Source organism: Mchenga conophoros, linkage group LG12, assembly GCF_057382185.1.
Source record: "Mchenga conophoros isolate Kocher_MC1m ecotype Shallow Benthic linkage group LG12, M_conophoros_male_GT1.1, whole genome shotgun sequence".
NCBI lineage: Eukaryota > Metazoa > Chordata > Actinopteri > Cichliformes > Cichlidae > Mchenga > Mchenga conophoros.
In genome coordinates this window covers 35363630-35386433 of record NC_140537.1, presented here as the reverse complement: position 1 = coordinate 35386433, position 22804 = coordinate 35363630, and the positions used below count along the sequence as shown (strand labels likewise).

Here is a 22804-nt window from a genome sequence, read left to right as displayed (position 1 = left end):
AACACTCACTCTCCTTTAGAAAATAAAATGTTTCAGGATTAATCATTAAATATATTCCATTAATTATAAACAGCGTGTCTAAATCACCTATCAAAACATTAATCAATTCACATTTAAGGAGCAGGAAGAGTACAGAGGCACAGAAGCTTATTGCTGCCACAGATGTGATAAATGTAGAAATACTGCGCTCAGATATTCACATTGCTTTAACAAGGCTGTGATCTGTGTTAGGGAAGAAGGGGAGGGGGGGTGAACTACAAGCAGTCTGGTTAATGAAGCCAAATCAGAAGAACTAATCATCAGGTTATGACGTCGGCCTCCACAGTAAAGTGCTCACTCCACATGTGAAGAACATTTGAGGCTTCGGGAAAACTATTGTGCAACGTGTGAGGAATCTTTGCAGTTTCAATGGCCGCGCAGGGGCGACAGTATCGCCATGTAAACAAACGGCAACGAGCCATAACTTTGGAAGTTCAAGTTTGCTTTTTTCCCCTCCTCAAAGTGGAGTTTGTTAGTACCAGGGCTGAGCGATGGTTCGACAGACGTCGTAATAATACAGGAGCTGAAAGATGGGTGTGAGATCATCTCAGCTACATGTTTCAGTCCCTAACACCAAATATATAGCACCAACTCTCCGATATGGTAAATCATGCAAAATAAAACATGTTTACAAAGCTGCGAGTAAAACAGACGCTTTCGGACCAAAGAGTTCCAACAATCAGAGCTTTTTTTCTTCCTTTCTGATGAAAACTGAGTTGAATAGAAAAACTTAGAAAAGACAGACCAAGGAAGGAGCTGTGGGGGTTGTAATTTACTACGCAGTAATACGGTCCTTTACTGCCTCACTGTGAGTGACTCTTTGATGTACAGGACTGGTTTAAATCTATGGATCTTCCCAGGAACGCAGCTGGACTTCACAGTGATGACAACCGTTATTTAGCTCTCTCATTTTGCCAATGCAATAGTTAGTGTGTGCCCGTTTTTCCATTTTATTAGCAAACTACGGAAATGCTCCAACTCGGCTCTGAAGTCAGAAAAATGACAATATTTGACCTGATGAGTCCAAATCAGGTTCTTAAAGCCTGGACCAATGTCTCTGTGTTTTACTCTAATTTTATTTATCTGTTTATTTGTAAATATACAAGTTGTCAGTGCTGCCACAGCAAACACCAACGTCACTAAAGGCTCCTCTTGTGCTGGAGTTGTCTGTAAACTTTATGGCCTCATTCCTGAAGTGCAGACATGCAGAAAGGTGCGACTTCCTGTCAGAGTCGAAGGAACTGCAAAAGTCCGAAAGCAGCTCAAGCGTTTGGCTGAACACCGAATAACCCGCTTTAATAAGACGACTGTAATACTGTTAAATTCAAATGGTGCTATAATGAATTTGCTGCAAAATTTAACACCACGAAGAAAAAAAATATTCTTATGACTCCTGAAATTCTTTTAATTAGATGGCCTTTGTATTCATTTATTCACCAGTCAGAAACTAAATAACTGACATTTAAACATCACTCAGCCCTTTGTAGTACCAACCACGTGACATTTCATATTGCTTTTAAACAGCAATTTCATCCAGCTCTTGTCCAAGCTGGACACAGAAGTTTTTGATTCTCACCAAACTTTTTTAATGCACTTTTATTCAAAGTGTAATTTAATCCAAAGTGCCTCACAATGAGCACATACCTCTGACTGTTCTGTGTTAGTACCTTGCTCCAGCCGCGTGGAGAGAGACGTGTTTATGAGTGGACTTCCATCTGACTTGCATAAAGGTTTGTTCCAACGGGACATTATATTTTCATTAATAAGCCTTCTGTTAAACTTCACTGCATTGAATGCATCGACACACCTGCTACTCCTTCGCTTCCTATTTTAACCACAGGAGGAGCAAAAGCTGCAATTTGCTTTTTTAAAATCATTATTATTATTAATAATAATATGATTCATAATGACAGCATAAGTGCATCTAAATCTTCCAACTAACATTAGGAAACAACACAAATCTGGCTGATCATTGGTTTTAAATGGCCCACTGCTGGGTCCTTGTGGCATAGGAGCTTCTGACCAGAGGTCAGGTGAGGGGAGAAGACTGGGATGGGGGGGGGGGGGGGGGGCAGGAAGAGGACAGACTGGGGGAGGCAGGTGGCTCCACAGTGTTGGGTCCTCACGGTAGAGACTCCTCTAAGACTTGCCTGCGTTGGCCACAAATGGGACTGAGCCGAAGAGATCCTCTGGAGGAAGGGGCTTGGCTGCGGCAGGCGGCGGTCGGTCAGTTTCCACGCTCGTTGTCCTCTCCGCTGGCTTTTCTGTACATAAAAGATCACAATTAGATATCTACAGCTACGAGGTGATAGAAGTAGTTTTGAAATTAAATATTGTTGCATATGATTGTGGGTGTTACTGATAAATGTTCCCTCAAATATGTACAGACTCCCACAGCTCTGAGAATACACTCAGTAAGAGCACAATGCCCAAAATCTGCTATTTTAACAACAGAAAAATGTTTATTCTCCATCTGGTTAAAAAGCTAAATAAACACGGTGATACACAATCATGTGGTTCACATGCCAGATTTTTCCCTTTATCTGAAAAAGACATTAACGAGGAGCTGAAATGTTTACAGAAAATTTCTCCGTCTACGGCAACACTTTTCAAACAATCACCTCTTTTCTTTCTTTTCTTGAAATGACAAAAGAGTTAAAACGTTAGAGTTCACTTGCTTGCTCTGAGCATGTCAAATTCCCGGTCAAGCAGCTCCTCCTCGGTCAATTTAGAAAAGTTGTCCTCTCCGAAAGGGTTCCAGCCTGACATATCGGGAGGGTTGCTGACTGCACTGCTGCAGCTCTGCAAAGGAGGGGTGACCCCATCTGTGGACAGCAGAGGGTTCCTACGGCAGAGAGGGGACAGCAAACAGACCACGTTAGAGACAATACCAATCAGATATTTCTAAGACTTCACAAACTGCATGCGTTTTCCAAACAACCGATAGGACTGAAAAAACCCAATGCTGAAGTGAGAACAAACGGCTGAGGTCACGGTGCTTGCATCCATCTTCAACATACAGATGATTAATGTAAATCCCATTTTCACATCACATAAAAACTTTCTATATGCTTAAAAATGGAAAGAAGGGAAATACTCTCACATGTAGAAGGAAACCAATCTAATTTCACTTCCACAAACAGATTCAAAGGACATTACCTGGGGTTAGTGTATGAGGGATCTACAGGAGATGGCCCCCCCATCTGGCAAGTACCAGCTCCAGTTCCTGTGGTGGGTGTGGTCGCATTGTAGGAACCCAGAGGGATCTGGAACTCAAGAGGGGAAGACATATAGGGGAGAGGCTGCTGAGCAGGATGATGCTGCTGCTGCTGTGGATGTTGTTGATGATGTTGCTGATGCTGCTGTTGTTGCTGGACAAAAGCCTGTTGGTACTGTTGCAGCTGTTAGGGAAGGAAGAGAGGGAGAAGAAGGGGGGGGAGGGAATGAGGGACGGACCATTGATTTCATGGCGCATTATGATGATGAAATGTTGTTAGAAACCAGTTCTGGATTTGGAAAGCTGGGGACACGGTGGAGGGGAGGGATGAGGGAATGAAAGTCAAAACAGCACATCGAACACCAAACTGAACACATCAACTAATAACGACTAACTCAAACTATGGCTGACAGATCAATTTTCTGGCCAATCAGAGAGTCCGAAACACTTCGAAACAAGATGCTCAAGTCAGTTAAAGTTCTGGGGTATTGATCTGGTCAACCACACGTGGGAGATTCCAGGAGACAATCGTTTCAGGAGAGCTGGACAGGGCCACAGAAGGCCCTTAACCCATCAGCAGGGCCGGTATCGACTTCTTTGTACAAGGTGGAACAGGATGAACACTGCCAGAACCCTACAGAAGGCCACTGGTGTGAATATTTCGGACCAAACAACCAAAAAGAGACTTCACGAGGTTGGCAGTTCCAACACTGGCACCCTGTGCTTTTCACAGAAGAGAGCAGGTTCACCCTGAGCACATGTGACAGACGTGAAGGGGTCTGGAGAAGGCGTGGAGAATGCGATGCTGCACGTAACATCGCTCAGCATGAACAGTTTGGTGCTATGGTCCATGATGGTCTGGGAAGGGATATCCATAGGCAACATCACCCTAACTGCCAGAAGGTGTGAGGATCAAAGCCTTGGACCCACAGTCAAACCCTACACTGGAGCAGTGGGTCCAGGGTTCCTCCTGGTGCACGACAACGCTTGGAGGATACAGGAATTGATAACATTGACCGTCCCTTAACGCTCGCCTGACCTAAATCCAATAGAAAACCTCTGGGTCTTCATGTTTAGGGTCATCCAATCACTCATGATCTGGGAAGAGATCCCAGAGGACACCATCCATCACCTCATTAAGAGCATGCATACAAGCGCACAGGGGACAAGTACCTTTTTAAGTTGCTGCAATGAAATTTTTGCAAAATGGACCAGTCTGCTGCATCAGTTTTTCACTGATTTTCAGTGCGTCTTTGAATTCAGGGCTCTGCAGGTTAATAATTTTAAGTTCTATAAAATGATGTAGCAGTTTTACCCAGTCCATATCAGTGCAGATATCTAGCATAATTTGTTCCCCCATTGCAGTCTCATGTGTTTCCAAAGTGTTCCTTTAATTTGTTTGAGTAGTATATAAATAAATTCTGCAAATGACGACGAAATGAAAAAATACAGTTTATGGTTCACCTTTTTCTCTAAATCCTCTAGTCATCCAACACTTTCTCCACTCTCCAAGTTTGTAAAGCAGTTTTTTCCACACTGCTGTTGTGCATTTAAAGTACCGCACAAATGAAACTGATCCAATGTCATTAAACCATATTACAAATGTGCAACGCGTCTTCCTCACAATAAGGAGCAGGTCTAAGATCGGTGTGGAAATGCTGCTTTTTAAACACTAAGCAGGTATCTTGGGAATAAGAACAGTAATTCTGAGCACTCGCCTCTTCCCCCGAATATGAACCGCTTCATATGTCAGAACGCAACATAGATAAAACTGCTCCATTTCACCCTCTGTTCGATCCCCTCGTGGCTTCGCTCAGACCAGATTGCCTCTGAAATAAAACAGATGGTACGCGCTCGGTGGGAAACAGACTAAAAATTACGCCGCCCTTACAGTGCACATTTGGAGGACCTGTGTTTGTGTGTTTGATTCAGTAAATACTAGTTTTCAGAATATTTGGACAGATTCAGTAGGAAGTTTGAGCGTCTGCTTCCAATGCTGCTTGGCACAGACGTGAGGAGATTCGAGGGAGGAGGACTGGCTGCCAGTGTTTGGAACAGAGAGCAAATTTAGGCCATTATGACATTAAATGAAATATTCAGCTCCGTGTTATTTCACGCTGTGTCTCCATGTGTTTCGCTGTCATTTGCTCAAACTATTTACTGCAGTTTTGGATAAAGTCTTCTGCTCTGAAATGCTGTCACGTTTTTTTTTTTCCAGTCGCTTGAACAAAAAGCAAATTCAATTTGATGGCTGTCGATTCAAGAGCAGACTCCACATAAGCCAAGCCGCACAAGGCCAAAAAGGGGCCACATGTTTGTTGATATGGCCAGAACAAACTGAGAATTTGAAATTGAGATCTGTCCAAGTCAAGTATTACCTTCTTGATTTTTAAATATTGAGCATTGGAGCTACATGACTACAGGTAGATAGACTGGGAGCCATTTCTGCTGTTTGGTGTCTGGGTCTTGGCTGCAGACCCAGCTCTCTTCAGCAGGAGAAACTGCATGAGCACTGGAAGTGGTCCACAGGTGCGCAAAACAAAGATGATGTTGAATTAAACCAAACGTCCTTTTTAAACATAACGAATGCAGTCACCAAAGTTTAGGGTATCTTATTGCATCACTGGGGGTTTTGGCGTCACATCTAGACCTCTGAAAGGACTCACCATGGCGGCGTACTGAGCCTGAGCAACCTGCTGCTGATACATCATCTGCTGCTGCTGCTGCTGTTGGAGCATGGCCTGTTGTTGCTGCTGCTGAAGCATGGCCTGTTGCTGCTGCTGTTGCTGGAGCATGGCCTGTTGCTGCTGCTGCTGCTGAAGCTGAAGCGACTGCTGCACAGCCTGTTGGTACTGAAGTCAAAATTAAAAAAAAAAAAAAGTTTGGAAAACATTGCCTCCAAGTGATGGCTTAAAAATGACTGATGCGTAATAACTGGGATCATGGTGTGACGTACCTGGAGGTATTGGAGTTGATGTGCATTTGCATGTTGTTGCTGCACTGCCTGGTGGTGGTGATGCTGTTGTAGCTGCTGCAGACGCAAATCACCAGGTTGTAGCTGCTGCAGGACTCTGTGTTGTTGACTGCTGGCCTGTGGCTGAGGCTGTTGCTGAGGCTGAGACTGTATGGATGGTTGCCCAGAGCCAGGAGTGGGAGCTGAGAGGTACAGATGAACAGTGTTTGTTCTTTAGACTCCAGAAAAGGAAATAACAAGTAAATCTAAATTCAGGATATCGAGGGGTTTATATATTCAGATATCACATGGTGACGAGAGCTGAGCCGGTTGCTGATTTACCAGTCAATCAACATTCTGCCTACATCCACAGATGAGGATGCAGGCAATGAGCAAAACATTGCAGCATTATCCTCATTTGGAAGATATTTAGTTCGGGAATTTATGCATAAATAAATAATCATAAATAATTTTCAGTAATTTTAAGAAATGTGTTTTGGTTTGTTTGAAAATAATATGTGTATATAGTCTGTACTGTATTTAGTCAAAATAAAGACTTTTAACAAACTCCTTTAAGACATTTTCTTAGATATAAAAATCCATCCTACTGATGTTTAACAAACCTTTCTGGCCGTTGCTGACGGGTGCTGAAGGCACGGTCATCTTGACAGGGGTGACAGTGTTAGTGAGAGGCAGGACATTACTGTTTGCAGCCTTTGGCCGCTGTCTGGGAGCTATCGATGTTTCCGTTGGGCCCACAGAGTCTGTGATCCTGTAAAGGAGGAAGCAAAAGTGTCCCTCAGCATGTGCAGGAAGAACTGTACTATGTGCGTTTGTAACAGCTGACAGGCTGTGATCTCAAGAGGTAAAAAAAAACAAAAAAACAACAACAATAAAATAAAAAATGAATACATAAGATTAAAGTAATCCATCATTTCCATTTTCAGTTTATACATAATAAAACTGTCGGTGAGCAGCACCTGGCTTTCGTCAAGCTCTTCTTAGCAGCGACCTCGCTGGCTGTCAGAGGCTCAGGGAGTGACGTCGGGATGGGAGAGTTCTAGATAAACAGCAGGGAGGTTCATTTTAATAAGCCAGTGAGGAAAGGCTAAAGACATGCTGACTGTTTTATGCCTGTGACTTACGAAGAGATTTGGCACTGGACAGTCTTTTCCAGCTAATTTGAAGGCAAAATAGGACACTTGGTAAATGTCAGGTCTCTTCTCCTGGTCTGGTTCGAGCATATATCCTGAAGAAGATTAAAGATCACTTTATACACTACAAGAGCAAGATTTCTACAGTTAATTAAAAGGAAGTTTCAGTTACTTGAAACAAAAGTAAAAAGTAGACAGTTGAAAAAAGAAACTATTTGAAACCACTTTCATGCATTTGTTCACTGACCTTTTGCTTGTTGGGCAATTGTGTAAACCACTACACTATTGAGCTGCTGTAATATCTTGTCCTCTTGATTGTTTTGCTTTGATGTAGTTACTTATCTAAGGTGGAAAGTTTTTTTTTGTTTTGTTTTTGCTTTCTTTTATTCTTTGCTTCGAGCCCTGTGTACAGGAGCTGCATGCAAAAAGATCTTTCGTTAAAAGGGTTGGCGTAATAAGCAAATGCTTCAGCCAATACCTTTTGATTAGCCTTGTCTCATGCTTTCTTGCTTTGTGGTAGATCTTTGTTCTGTATTCATTGAGATAATTGAATGCTAATCAATAAAATCAAAATCAAATCAAATCTCGTCTAAATTCCTAATTCTTGACCCTGACATTATAATAATTAAGAGAAATCTTTTCTTTTAAAACTAAATATTTTTAATCCAGAACAATGAAACAGTAACCAGCAAACCCACTCTGCAAAGTAAGTAAAGCTAAATTAAAAATATATTTATATTAAAAAAATACATTTAAAAAAGTTTAACTATATCAACTCTGGTGCAGAACAACATGTATTTGGCATGTATCGTCTTCCCTTGACCACTTGGTGGAGCTGTTTGTCAAGTGTTTTAAAAAGGAAGCTCCGCCACAGGATACATTTGGGGAAGTGAAATAACTTGAGCACAAACAAAGCTGTCGTGACTGACGTCCTCGACTGGTTCAAACAGGCTTGAGTTGGGTAAATGCATTAAAAAAAATTAAAAAAAAGACTGAAAGAGATCACTCTGTGGGTGACAACAACGGAGAAGAAACCACACTAAAAAGGTGGAGACTGTAACATGGCTTTGTATTTCTTATATTTATCTGTGAAATTACATCAAAGTAACATTTGTTACGGTCAAGCCTAAAGTCAAGCTCCATAAAGCGGGAGACGATTTCCAATTTAAACAACATTTTTTTCACATCTTTGATAATCTGCAAATGTGGGAGACAAATTGCAGACAGAATATTTTGCTCGTTGACAAAATGATGTTAAATAACTACTGAATCAAAAAAGACACCACAGGAAAAAACAAAACAAACGAAAGTTATTCTGGATAGTTATTAATAACTACAAAGCTGTATTCAGCTGCTCCGTGTGACACGTTAAACTCCAACTTACTGATTAAACAGTGCAACTTGAAGGAGAATTTGGAGTTATCTGGAACGATAAAGGTTCCATCACATATGGCGACTTGACTCTCCCCAAATGGAAGTGCGAAGAAACACAGCTTGTACAACAAGCATCCAAGTGCCTGTGGAGAAAACAAACAATCTGGTCAAACACCTGTATCCAGTTACTTTGAGGATGGGCACTGCTAGAGACTCAGCCCCAGTGCCAACATCATACCCAAGTTTTGTTAGTGTGTATTCTATCGCAAAACCCAAAACACCCAGCGTGAGGAGTGTATCCATGTCTTCAATTCAAACACCACCTCATTTTCTCCCAAAATAAAGCAGCTAATATTGATAATAATAATAACAATATCTCATTAAACATCAGATGCCATGGAAGTTTTTGATGCAGACACATTTTGTTTATAACTGAAGAAATACTAGGTTTGTTCAACTAAGCCTGAACAGCCCAAAGGATTTAAAGCAAAACTCTGTAAGTACCCAAAATACCCATCAGAACCTGGGTGCTTTCCTCCTTGCCCTGAGACAATGACGATACAAACAACAGTGATAAACTTTAAATGCATGTTTCCTGAATTACTGAACCACTGAAATTATCTTTAAGATGTTTTCAGTAATTTGGTGGCATGTGATAAAATTGACTGATAGGCTTAAATAGAAAACAAATCAAGATTACCATTAAAGGATACAAGAAGTCTTTGTAAGAAGTCTAAGATGATGTGTGCAGGAGAATTATCAATGGTGCTCATTGGTATTCATCACATTAAAAGAAAAGAAAAATGGGATTCTACAATCACTGAATAGATCAAGAAACCATGCCCTGGCCCTCGAAATGATGCTTCCTTTCTCTTCCTACAGAGGTGCACAGGTCCTTATTAGAAAATAATATTTTTATTCATGTCACACGCTAAAAAACTGTGTTTACAAAATCAGGCCCAGAGTCTGCTCTGCAGGCAGTATGGCTGTCCAAACAAACCGGCATGCAAAAGTGCTCTGAACTAAAACATATATTCAGCTTAAGCTACATTTGGCTCCAGTATCCAGCATATCTGCTGACCATGCAGTTTGGGATGAAAGAGACTTTGGAATTAGCCGCCCCATTAGGGAACGGTTTCCCTTTAAGCGCTCCATCTGATGATAGTCTGCACCACTCTCCTTAACAAGCTAATCCAGGCTGATGCTCTTAATCTAAGTGAGCCAGCGTGACCACCAAACAACCCCACAAAGTAGGAATAAACGCTTAAGAAATGTGTGTGAGGCACAGCTCACCGTCAGGCACATGGCTCAAAAACAGGAAGTGACAGCACATGGGGTAGTTGACAGGAAGCTGGGGGTTTTTTGGACTCCTACAGTAGGCATTTTCCTTCGACCAGAGACTGAATAGCTCTAACAGACTGAAGCCACTTTCATCAGGCTGTGCTGAGCCGTGCTGTCTTACTACTGACTGACTATGTATTCATAGAGGAAGCATTAAAGAAGTATTTTATAGACATGCAAAGTAAAAGGATCGACCTTAATCTCATCATCTGGAGCAGCTTGATAATGGCAAAAATCATCATCACTTTATTACTGATGTACGATATTGATGCATAAATCTGACATTTGGATCAGATATCAGTCCGAGCCCGACTCAATAACCCTGATCAGGTATCTGTGACAATGGGCTCATCTACAGGCCCATCTGTTCGATTCAGTTTAATGACACTTTGCATTTATGCGTTGGCAACAACTAGCCAGAGATCTAACGTAGCATGGAGTAGGCAAATGGCATGGGGTCAAGAGTGTGGGGCCTTTAATTCTTTGTGAAAGTTTCTGATTTGACTAGATTTGACACCACAGCTTCTTCCAATCTACTAATAATTTTAGGTCTTTTTTAAATGTTTCAAACAAAATAAGATGCTTACTAAACATTCTAAGAAATAAAACACTAGTTGTCCCATTATCAGCCACATCCTTGGCTGTTTTACGTCATTAACGTACACAATTCCTCAATAATGGCTCCTGTCCAAACACTTGTTTCTGCTTCTCTGCCTCTTTCTTTCAAAACAGCAGAGGCCCATTTCACACAAGCCTATCAAGGCCCTTAACTGAGTCTAATAATCACATATGGACCCAAAATGAAAAAGGACAGGGAGCAGAGAGGGAAGAACAACTAGCTTTGTTGTGACTGATGTTGCTCAATGTTTTATGAAGGAAAAACGCTGCTGGAGAGCTGGTGGAGGCAAATAGCTGGGAGAGAAAGAGAGAGGAGGAACCTGTCGGGGCAGAGTACTGCCAGGCCAAACCAGCCCTGCAGCCTGCGTAACACACACAGACAGCATACATACAAACAGGGAAGGACCTTACCCATATATCAGCCTTAGTGGTGATGGCTTTTCCTGCATACAAGTTAATCATCTCCGGCGCGCGGTAAGAAAGGGTTGTGTACCTGTACAACACAACAACAGGAAGTAATAGATGAAAGTATGTCCTGTTCAAAAATCCAGCACTGCTAGGAACTTTCTCCCCGTCATTCACTGCTGATTTACATTTCTACTCTAACACATTTTCAGTATTTGTAGTTTTGTTTTTAAATGAAGTGTATTTCAGTCACTCAACTGATGTTTAAAATGAGTGATTACAACAGAATACAGTTAAGAGCTTGGCAACTAGGCTCTGTATTACACACAGAAAATTGGGGAGTGATTACTAAACATCCCCTGGAGCCTACAGGTGGATGCTGGGGTGGAGGAGGTGCTGGAACATATCCAGGGACGACTCCTGTGTGAAATCTGCAGCTTGAATAGGTGTGTTTGGTACAGTTTGAGCTGGCTTTGCCTGATGTTTTTGCTGGCTGTTGAAGTCACAAAATTAAAATACCTAATATATTTCAGGTCATCATTAATCTGAAATAACTGAAAAGACTCTTTGTATGTTTTCTGATTTTGCTACTAGGCAACAGGCAAGTATACATCTATTCGTTTTTGACGTCCTCAAACGCGCCACTATGTGTAGTAGCTAGAATCAAACTATTTTATTCAGCTGTTTTAACACTGACCAGGTAGGACAGGAGAGGATTTTTAGGTTTCATAACAACATGTTTGGCTCTAACAGTGAACCAAAACAAAAGATGTAGCTAAGCAGCTAAACAACAGGCTCAATAAGGGGCCTGATAAAGTCAAGGGGAACTTCACATTCAAATGACCTTTTCTCTTCTGATTCATCGCTACAAACAACTTCTAGTGCAAAGCAAAAGCACATCACTGCAAAAGAAGGGTGTGTTTGATTTCACTCTCACACACACACACACACTTTCATATCTCAGTGAGGACATCTAATTGACATAATGCTTTCCCTAGCCACTTGCTGCAACCATCAAAAATGAATGTCTAACCTTAACCATAGCCTAACTGTAACCCTGACGCTAAAACCACATTTTGAGCCTCAAAAATGCCTACAAACTCATGGGGACCAGGATTTGTCCCCATAAGTGACTGTTGGTCCCCACAAGTATAGTAGCACTCCAATTTTCTGTACTCAAAGATATCCAAACATAGTACACACAAACCAGTTTTTTGTTTTTTTAGTCACTGGCCAAAGTTATAATTCAAATTCAGATTCAAACTTTTATGTGTATCGTTTTGCACTTTCACATAAATACAAGCTTTCAATGCTTTCATGACTTTGTCTGCTTCTGTTTATTGATGCACAGAAAAAAAAAAAAAGCGACTGCAGGTCAGAGAGTTCCTCATTTACTGCAATAGAAGAACAAACATTTCATTTAGTTTCCTCTTCAGAATCTGTCTGATAACATTCAAAACAGCTGGTTGCATTTTGAGCAAGTCCGGCTTTGAAATGTTAGATGGAAAACCAGCTGAGTCAGCGTAGATCTAAAGCCCATTTCTGTATGACTGGGCAGATTTACACATCGTCCTATTACTGATAACAACCACACATACTGGACTTTATTGCAGCTATAAACGGGTGAAATTGAACAGGCCAATGCTGAACAGGCTTCTGTGATTTGACACTATACAAACAGAATCACATCTAAGACTGCAGATCCCTGCCATACAAATGTGCATGGGGCAAGAAGTGCCTACATAATCACATCCCATTACTGGGCATAATCTCTGATATCTGTTGGTTCTGGGCCATTACGCAGCCACCTACCACAGACGGCAGCACCTCTCTCTGCACTGGAAATTATTTAAAAAAAAAAAAAAAAAAACTAAGAAAGATAACGAGGCAAAAACTGCCAAGAAACTGCCACATAGTGCAAACTGACCTTGTTTATGTGCCTCACATTTCCTCTGAATTCAAGATTTGATTATCAGCAACGATCTTTAAAGGCTCGTAAACACGCATGCCCACACGCACACAGTCTACATCCAACAATGTTTTCACTTTGTGACTTATATTAGTTTGTTTTTTTTCCTCCATATTTTTTTTTTTAACCAAAACAACAAATATAAGGCCATGATTCTCTTTTATGGTTATCCGTTTTGTTTTTATCATCATCATCATCTATGATAGATAATGACATTTAAGCATTTTTACATTTTACTCTTGTTATACTTAATGCTGCCCATCTTAGCCCGGGACATTTTCTCACAGAATAGATTCCTTAATCTCATCAGTTTTACTACAAGAAAAATTATTATTAACAATGAAAAGTAATTAATTTGAATCCACCAGCCACAAAAACAAACTGTCATGAACATATTAACAAGTATTATATTCCACTCAGTCTACCTCTCAGTGTGAAGCAGTCCCTGATTATTCATCAGACCAATCTTATCGTTTCATATCGACTCAGAAAAAGAAAATATTTGACTTTTTAAAATGGCAAAAGGAAAAAAAAAAAAGTCCTAATATAGAGACTTTATGGGGTTGCTGGTGGCGTTTAACAGCTCTTCCCTTACAGGACACATTTTTAAAAACATTGACAAACATCAAACAACTGGCTATGTTCAGGCCCTAAAAACCCTTACTTCTTAATCTCGTCCTCCACAGCAGCCACGCCGTCCTTCTGTGGCAGTAAAACTCTGTGAGTGGCGCTGCCAAAGTCACACAGCACATAATTTCCTTGGTCATTCAGCAGGATATTTTCAACCTGGCAAAAAAGAAACACAGCAGGGTTTGGAATGTTTTCAGGAGAAAAATGACATAATGGAAATAAAAACTATTGGAAAAATTAATGAAAACCCTACACAGCACAGCACAGATGCACCTAGCGAGGGGGGGGAAAACAACAGCAGAAGAAGACAATAATTCTAATGTGTTAGTGTGCACAGGTAAGTAGAAGTCTCTAATGTTTTCAGAGCCTCTCAGCTGCAGTCTTAGTACAACGTTTAATGTTTTAATTTCATAATTTGTCACTCCTCACTTTGACGGTTTATACCTCACTTATGGATGCTTTAGATTTCAACTGCTGGCTTTTGCTGAACATAGCTTTCAGGTCTGGTCCAAATGTTGGTAAATCATAACTAATGAGGGGCTGTTTTTTGAAGTCATCAAATCTTATCTGCAATTACACAGTCCAACCATTCGTTAATACGCTATACCCAAGTCATACTTTTCCACATTGGGGAGAGCACACCGTTCCCCAGGTGTAAACACAAAGCCACTGCCTTAGTGACACACTAAACACAACGACACCTCACTGGCCATTGTTTGCATGTGGTCTGGAACAATGCATCCTAACACGCAGGGGTCAAAAGACATCAGAAATGTCGAGATGGTCAAGGTCAAGAGGAAAATGAAGAAGACAAAGAAGGCCAAGAGGACAACCAAGACAATTCGCTTCTGACGCAGTTTGTGCAGCTGTTGTCCAAAATGTTTTAACCATGAAAGAAGCTGGAATGAGGTTAACACCAATAATTTCACATTTTTAATGTGTTTAGAGAGTCATCATGTGACCTAAAAAAAAAAAACCCATAAGCCTCAGGTCTTAAAGGTATGAGTTTTAGAGTCAAAAACAAAGACTGACAGTTCATATCTGTTTTTCTTATACCGACTTTCATTCCTCTTCCCTTCAGTGCATATCTCCACCTCTCCAGGATCACTTGGACGCGCAGATCGCAACGCTGTGTGTAAACAGTCTATAGAGAAACCAATCTGCCACTGCAAACAGCGAGAGGCTCAGAGCTGATCCCTGATGCAATCAGACCCCAACCTTGAACCCAACAGTCACTCCTGAAGCACACCTCACCACTGTCTCGCTGTCTCATACTTGTCTCCTGCACCACTCGCATACATCACCACTCCCGACTTCCTAAATGCACCACAGCTCCTGTTTTGGGACCCTCATGTCCTTTCTCTAGATCCAAGTGTAACTCCCTCTGGGATTCTCAATCAGCACCATCGAAGCAAATATCACATTATGACTGCTCAGTATGAAGTCATAAAGGTGCTTCCCTGACCCTCACCTCTCTCCTTAACCTAGCTTCAACAACTCTCTCCTATAACTTCATCAGCCTTTTTTTTTAAGTTTAATACTATGGTTAGTTTTTAATAAACAATTGGATGTAATTTTGAAAAGATCTCATTAGTGTGTGTTTAATGAAAAACCTTAAAAACACAGACACTGCTTCCTGGCACTCTGAATTTATTTGGAAAGTCAGACTGGTATGAAGTATTCCACTAAAATCACATCAGCTGTGATAGACAGATGAGCAAACAACCAAACGGTGGCTCGTCGACTCCTATTACATTATACAGAGATTCCATCCTCACAAAACCTGATCTAACACTGATGTTTCAGCTGAACTGAGCAAGCCAGCTTTGTGTGGGTTTAATGCCTCATTTTTCAGTTAATATTTCTACCTTCTGAGGCAGAAAGAAATGAAAAGCAACCAGGAATAAGATTTTAAAATTAAACATCTGAAAGGAGGAAACCAGTGATGTGTTTGTGGGAGATGTGGCAGAAAAGATGAGACCAAAAAGACTTTAAACTGTCCAAGGAAAACCTGAGCTAATGAAAGAAACAGTGAGTGCCTCAATCTGTTGACAGCTCAGGGTTAAGGGCCTTTTTTGCACTCTCACTTCCCCTGGCACTGCGTGACTGGGCCTCCGCAGTCTTTTGTGTCCCTGCAACGTTATGTAAGCCGTGTAGGCTGAACAGATAGACAGCGAACAGAGGACCAGCCTGTGGAGCTGAAGGGACTGCACTGTTTAGAGGCTTGTCCAACTGGACTGAGTACAGCAGTGCACTGATGGGGCCACTGAGGAGGATTCAACTAGGGTGGGAAATTACCACCAGTCTCCAGGACTCAGCAAATGAGGGCAAATCTGGCTTTTAGCCACCCTTTGAATTAGAAATCTAAAAATTAAAGTGGGTTAAAGTTGGCCAGGAAGATTTAACTTTGGAGCTCTGGAACAATCCAGAAAAGGTCATAGATGAGCAACAAACGGGGTTATCGGACGAGAGGAAGGAGCGGAAGTAAGTGAACGAGCTGGCAAAGGAAGCAGCGACACGTAAGAGGAAGCAGAGGAGTGAGAATGAGGGGTGAAGTAAAACTAAAGCATTCCTCCTGCTGACCACGCAAATTTAGTTCACTTATAAATAACATCTGATATTTAATTAAATAGAAACCTGCTTAAACTGCAAACCAGAGTTACTCATTCTGTATGCGTCTGCTGCACACACACACGTCTCCAGGAAAGGGTTTACAGTTTGCAGGTGACACACTTTTCTTTAACTGTAAAGTTAATCATTTAACAAATCCGACACTGTTTAACAGTTTCAGATTTCAAACTGTAATAATGTGTAGACATCGCATTTAAACAAAAGTTATATTTTAATATTTCACCAACTAAACTGTTGGTTTATCTTACCTGGTGCCTTATCCTATTAACTTCACTAAAGCTCAAGTGGTCTTTCTTTTCTTCATTTGTGTGGATGAACATCTGTGTAAGTGTGATTTTTGCAGTCAGGCCGCGCTTTTTAAAAATACAAAATAACACGTTAGTTTTTTTTGGGTTTTTTTGTTTTCTTCTGTGGGGTGATTGAGCCCTTTGAAATTCGTTAATGTACATTTACCTTTCTATGTTTTACGCTGCACAAGTGTAACTGTCACCAACCCATCTGTCCATCATTTAAGCTTCTTTCATGAAACAGAGGAGGGGATGGAAAAGTACAAAAATACCGGCCTCACCTTAAGGTCTCTGTGGATGATGGGCGTTTTGCATTGGTGCAAGCGGGCCACGGCCTCACACGTGTCACAGAAGATGTGGAGGACCTCAGCCTCGCTGAAGCCCACGTTTAACCGCTGGTTCATTTGCTTCACTACCTGCCCCGCTGCAGAGAGAGAATAAAGGGGTTGGAGAGACCACTTTAGGAGTGAAAACAGATCAAAACAATACATACAGCATGTTTGACCATAAAAACTATTATCAGCTATTCTCAGTAACTACTGTACTGTTTGCATGTAAACTTATTCTGATGAGGGCAAAACTGCTTTAAAGGGCAGTGCATGATCAATATAGAGGCCAGGGGTGCTAAAATAATAATCACACTTTAATCTCAATTACTCAACACAATTCTTTAACTTATGATGCTTGCATTAAAGGAAAAAAGAAAGAGGCAAATGCTGCTGGGCACAAAGGGTTGCCTGGTAGACATCGGTAATGGCCATCATGACTCCCGGGTGGGTTTCTTTTGTCTATGAAGCCAATTTTACACAATGGTAACAAAATGATCACGCAAGCCCGCCTTACCATGAGAACAGATGGGGGCAAAAAGACGACTCAGAGCTTTATAAGTACTAAAAGCACAGTGCTGTAAGGCAAGCACTTCATTTATAACCAAATATTTAAAAAGTTAGAAAACAGAAATGAGAGTCTCAAAGCAAAAATAAATGGAAGAGACCGGTCTTATTTCAGTTATTTTGTTTTTATAATTATTCAGAAGCCGAAACTCAATTAATCGTTTAGCTTTAAAAACTTAAATAGTACCAATGCAAGACGATGCAGAAAGCAAACAAAATGCTGCACATTTTTACTTTTTCCTTACACGTTTATTCCTCTGCTTATTCCTTTTGCTTAACTGGTGAAGTTTGTGCTGATTAATGGAGCCATTGTGCTTGTTGTTCTTGCTCTGCCAAACCGTGCCATATGACAAAAGTGGCGTCCTATCTGTGGGCCATTGTGTTGCATCAGCTGGTCGAGTAAGTCTCAATTTTTTACAGTTTTAATGATATATCAGTACAGAACAGATTAACAAATATAGAGGGAGATGTTGCAACAGTTTGAAAAGACAAGGCTTTCTGGGGGGGAAAAATTGCAGAGAAAAAAAACCCACCACATTGGTTGCTTTGGCAACCAATACTGGAGTCCTACCGCACTAACCCAACAGTAAGCCAGCCAGCTTATTATCACCTAGTTAGCAGATTATTCATTGCTTGTCCTTTTGTGTTTATTTTTTTTTCCCCCAACCTAAACAAAAACAGAACTCAAACCAAAATAAAAACCAGAAGTGCTTTTTAAAAAATAGAAACGACTACATGCATAAAGCAGAACTATGAGGCCTGTCAGAACATGTTTATATTTACAGGGACAGGTTGTACCTTTACAGTACTCCATAAGGATCAGGACCTCCCACACGCTGTCTGACGCAGGACTGATCGTAGAGTCCAGGTAACCAACGATGTTCTTATGGCCCGACAGCTCTTTCTGCAAAGAGGAAGAAAACGGGGGAAGAGCGTGACAGAAAGAAATATCAAACACGTATCATATCAAACAGCAACACAAAGAATCAACTGATGTGATAAAAGGATCGTCAGACTGGACACAAACTTTTCTTTTCCTTCTTTTTAGTGAGTGCTGGTTCATGTTTAGACATGTGTAGTGTTGCTCCTATATTGCTTCAGTTATGGTTCACCCAGCTATTGAATGTAGAAGCATGAAAACCACAGTCTGAAATAATGTGCTGCAAACTGCTTTAAAGACTCCCGTCATGTTAATCAGAGACGAGTCACCGATGAGCCAAACACTGCATAAAATCTTACACACTGCAATTGTTTGTTTGTTTTTTAATTCATCCATACAATAAAATAAATTCTCCTAGAATTAAAACATCTTCTGAATTATTAAAATGTTTTTCTTAAATATTTGTAACTGCTGGCTTTGCCAAGTATGATTGGAAGAAAAACACAGGTGTGAGTGCAATTCAGCTGCTTCAGAGGCGAGCTCTGTTTGTTTTGGTTTTTCACTTGATAACTCATGCTCTTACACCATGCTCATCTCTTAACTCTGTAAGGCTACGTCCACACGTAGCCGGGTATTTTTTAAAACGCAGATTTTTCTATGCGTTTGCGCCTTTCGTCCACACGTAAACGGCGTTTTCGGTCACTGAAAACGGAGATTTACGGATATTTTCGAAAACTCAGTTTTTGCATTTACGTGTGGACGAGGAAAACGGAGAAAACGCAGCGTCAAAGGTGTGCGCCTTTTTTGACGTCACACTGTGCGCCACGTTATTGTTTCGGTGAAATGAATTTCTACATTACTGTTACTTGTACTCTCTGCAGTGTTTAAATGCTTACATATACACACACAGTTACTGTCCCTCCTCACATACGACTCTGTTCTGCTTCTATGCCCCAGCTTTGTTTACCATTTCCCACCGAGGCTTCTAGACTTCTGATTGGCCAACATTTCTACACGGTTGGGAATATATCACCACCTGTTACTTTGGCATGTTCCTAGCAGTGTTTTCCTTCATTTTTGCGTTCACGTGTGGACGGGATTATTTTTTAAAACGAAAATGGAAAATCTCCGCTTTCAAAAATATCCGTGTACGTGTGGATGTAGCCTTAATCTTAACTTTATTTATTCTTGTATTATTAATGCATCAGAGCACATCTGCTGGTTCCCAAAGGGCAGCACGAGGAGAGAAACTGCAGCATTTCTTGGAAACCGACACACCTACAGTCGTGTCCTGACAGACCTGAACTGTGTCAGAGTTTAAGGTCAGCTGTGTGTGTGTGACACATTGTTCCAGTTGATGAAAAAGAATTGACACACAAAGCTGACTAAACAGCTCATAGTGAGCTGTTCTTCATTAGGACAGAGGAGAATAACATGAAAGCAGGAAAAGAGTGAAGGGAGTTGCATATGTGAAATGGTTATGGGTGGACTCAAACCCAGGACCCTGCAGCCTTTTGGCATATGGGTTGCCCACTCAACCAGGTGAGCAACCCAGCTTGCCCGTGACTGAAGTATTTCTTAAAAAAAAAAAAAAATAAAATAAAATCATTCATTAAAACTCCTTTTTTAAACTCAAACTGAGACCAGAAAAAGGTTAAAAATGCAGCAATACAAACTTTTGGCACTATAATGACATTTTCAAAATAAAAGCCTCTAATGAGTTACAGGAAGTTAACAGGGTTCTCAGAATTGTGTCAAAGGCTCTAAATGAACACTGCACGTGAGCTGTAGAAAATATACCTGGACATAAAAGGTTCAGACTTTCAAAACAAAAGTCTCAAATGTATTTATCGTTTTCCTTTTTTACCGTTTATGAAATGCTGATGCTGCTCATTTATACAAACCTGAATAAGGTTTAATAAGTAATAGACCAGGTGCGGCAGGAGCAACAATACCAGTAATAGAAGACCAAGAGCAAGACGCATAACCTCATGATAAATCTAATAAATGACCCACAGAGCTGCATATCATCCTCATCACACCAAAGTTGTAGGAGAGGATGACGGACATTGGTAGCAAATTTTGTAAAACTATTGAAAAAGCACTTACAATGGGCACACAACTTACTCCACTGTCATATGACGATAAAGTAAAAGTAATTATCTAAATTTCCACAATGTTACTGAAACACTTTAGCAATAAAGATAAGCACAAAGGCTTTAAGTGTAGTTGAAATGAAGGAACACTGATGCTGCTCTCACCATGATAGTGATCTCTCTCTTGTAGACATTCAGGTCCGGGACATTGTTGACGTACATCCTTTTGAGAGCACAGCGTACACCGCTGTGCGTACGAGCCAGAAACACCACAGAGAAGCCTCCTGTAAGAAGACGGAATGATAAGTTATCTTTACATCAGCTGCTTCAAAACTTTCTCTTGTATGGAAGTTATTGTACAGGATAACATGAGGCTTCAGACGGAGGCACTCTATGTATAAAACTTCTCACTTAAGATTCTGTATTGAGTCTCGTAATGGAAAATGGCTCACGTTCCAACATGATGATAAGTGCATTTAAACTTCTTTTTTTTTTTTTTTATATATAAACCATCCATGTCACTCGTGGATGGTTATCAACAGTTCATCCAGACTGGTGGCCAGGCAACAAAGACACGTGCACATGCCAAACAAGAACTTCAAGGGTTGAAAAGTGAAGGTAACAAACCAAAATCTCCCCAAACGGATGACATTTCTTGATTCCCTTGTGTAAAACAGCAATTACAGACTGTGTATAATGAAGTATTCTGAAAAGGACTCCAAAATGCTGATTAACCAGCAGCTAACAGGTTAAGGATAAGCTTATTTGGCCTGCATGGTCTGAACTCCAACTGGATCTAATTCGGACTAAATCACGCCATTTTCCTTTTAAACCACAGTGGATTTCCAACAGAAAGTGGAAAATTGAAGTTTAGGGATACAGTGTGCCAATGAAGACAGATGTGCCAGTGTGTGCTGTGATGGGGCAGCCTTTGGTCTGATTACCAGGGGTTTGCTGAGTCACTGAGTGGCGGGCATCAAAGTCCACTGACCACAGAGAGGAATGAAAGCTCTACAATGGTGCACTTGTTATGAAAGTCACCTCAGGACAAAAGACCACATACTCACTACAATCGGAAGTTGTGTTTTAATGAGGGGAGTGCTACATAAGTGTATCTGATTAATGACGGTTACATCTGTGTGTCCTTGTGAGGACAGTAAACAGAAGACAGCAAGCCCCGGTCTGGCAAAGAGAACATAAACAGACTGAAGCAAAGTGTTTGCTTATATGTGGTCGCAACAGTGTGTTAATGTAGCACACATTATCAGATTGGAAGGAGTGGATGAGGTCATCCCACAAGCTCAGAACAGAACAAAACAGGGAGCTAAAGACAAGAGGACAAGCTGCTATGTTAGAGCTGTGTTCAGTGTAAATGTGACACTGCAAATAAAATAACAGCATTCAAAATGAGACTAGTTGGGTCTATTCTTTCTAGTCTTTCCTTCAATCAGGATTGGCAGTGTCAAAAATGCCCAGAATCTGATAATTACTGGTGATTCTACGAAATCGTACAACAGGTTTCTTGAGACTAAAGTTTGACTGTTCGGATAAGCAGCCCACATTTTCACTAGAGTTTCTATAAATGCCACAAAGTGACATATTACTACAATTTTCCAGATAATAAAACACTGAATTAATTCCTCTGGGTTGGGAGAGCTTAAGTGTCTCATGGTCTTGTTCACAAGTCATGGTAAGTTGGTGTTTGAGACAGACCTGCAGATGTGCAAGCCTTTAACTCTTAAACCTGTGATTATACCCATCACATGCATAAAATATTCGTCTGCAGCGTTTTCCTTCCAGCTTTGATTGCTTCTAGGACTAGGATGAGTGGACTGGTTACGAAATGTTTCTGAAATGCGGTGGAATCAAACATTTTTTTGAGTAAACTACTTAAAAATAAGTCTTAAGCAATAAATAGACCTTTGAAGGGGTAGGGAAGCCTACCCTGAGCCTGGTCCTGCTGGTGGTTTCTTCCTGTTAAAAGGGAGTTTTTCCTTCCCACTGTTGCCAAAGTGCTTGCTCATATGGGGTCATATTATTGTTGGGTTATTCTCTGTATGTATTGTAGGGTCTACCTTACAATATAAAGCACTTTGAGGTGACTGTTGTTGTGATTTTGTGCTGTATAAATAAAATTAAGTAAATTAAATTCCTGACAGTCTAAAACAAACAGTTTTTTTCAGAAATCACCAGTTATGGTTGCAGTTTAATTTACCCCCCGTTGACTTCCTGCGACAATTTCAGTCATACTGGATAACTATCATATTCATATAAAAATAAAATGGATGCATGACTGTCGCTGCTCAGCAGCTGTATC

At 40.8% G+C, this 22804-nt stretch overlaps 1 protein-coding gene across 1 annotated transcript in view; it reads right to left on the bottom strand.

Annotated features, from left to right (window-relative positions):
• bmp2k (BMP2 inducible kinase) overlaps window positions 1-22804 on the bottom strand; it is a 55844-nt gene that overhangs the window by 9546 nt on the left and 23494 nt on the right. The window contains exons 2-15 of the mRNA XM_085295521.1: window positions 20653-20771; window positions 18310-18415; window positions 16900-17042; window positions 13735-13856; window positions 11108-11189; window positions 8748-8880; window positions 7355-7458; window positions 7190-7269; window positions 6833-6981; window positions 6213-6412; window positions 5923-6108; window positions 3199-3440; window positions 2718-2884; window positions 2190-2303 (exon numbers count right to left, since the gene is read on the bottom strand). Of these exons, the coding sequence (XP_085151647.1) occupies window positions 2190-2303; window positions 2718-2884; window positions 3199-3440; window positions 5923-6108; window positions 6213-6412; window positions 6833-6981; window positions 7190-7269; window positions 7355-7458; window positions 8748-8880; window positions 11108-11189; window positions 13735-13856; window positions 16900-17042; window positions 18310-18415; window positions 20653-20771 (1947 nt within the window). The remainder of the gene's footprint in view (window positions 1-2189; window positions 2304-2717; window positions 2885-3198; window positions 3441-5922; window positions 6109-6212; window positions 6413-6832; window positions 6982-7189; window positions 7270-7354; window positions 7459-8747; window positions 8881-11107; window positions 11190-13734; window positions 13857-16899; window positions 17043-18309; window positions 18416-20652; window positions 20772-22804) is intronic.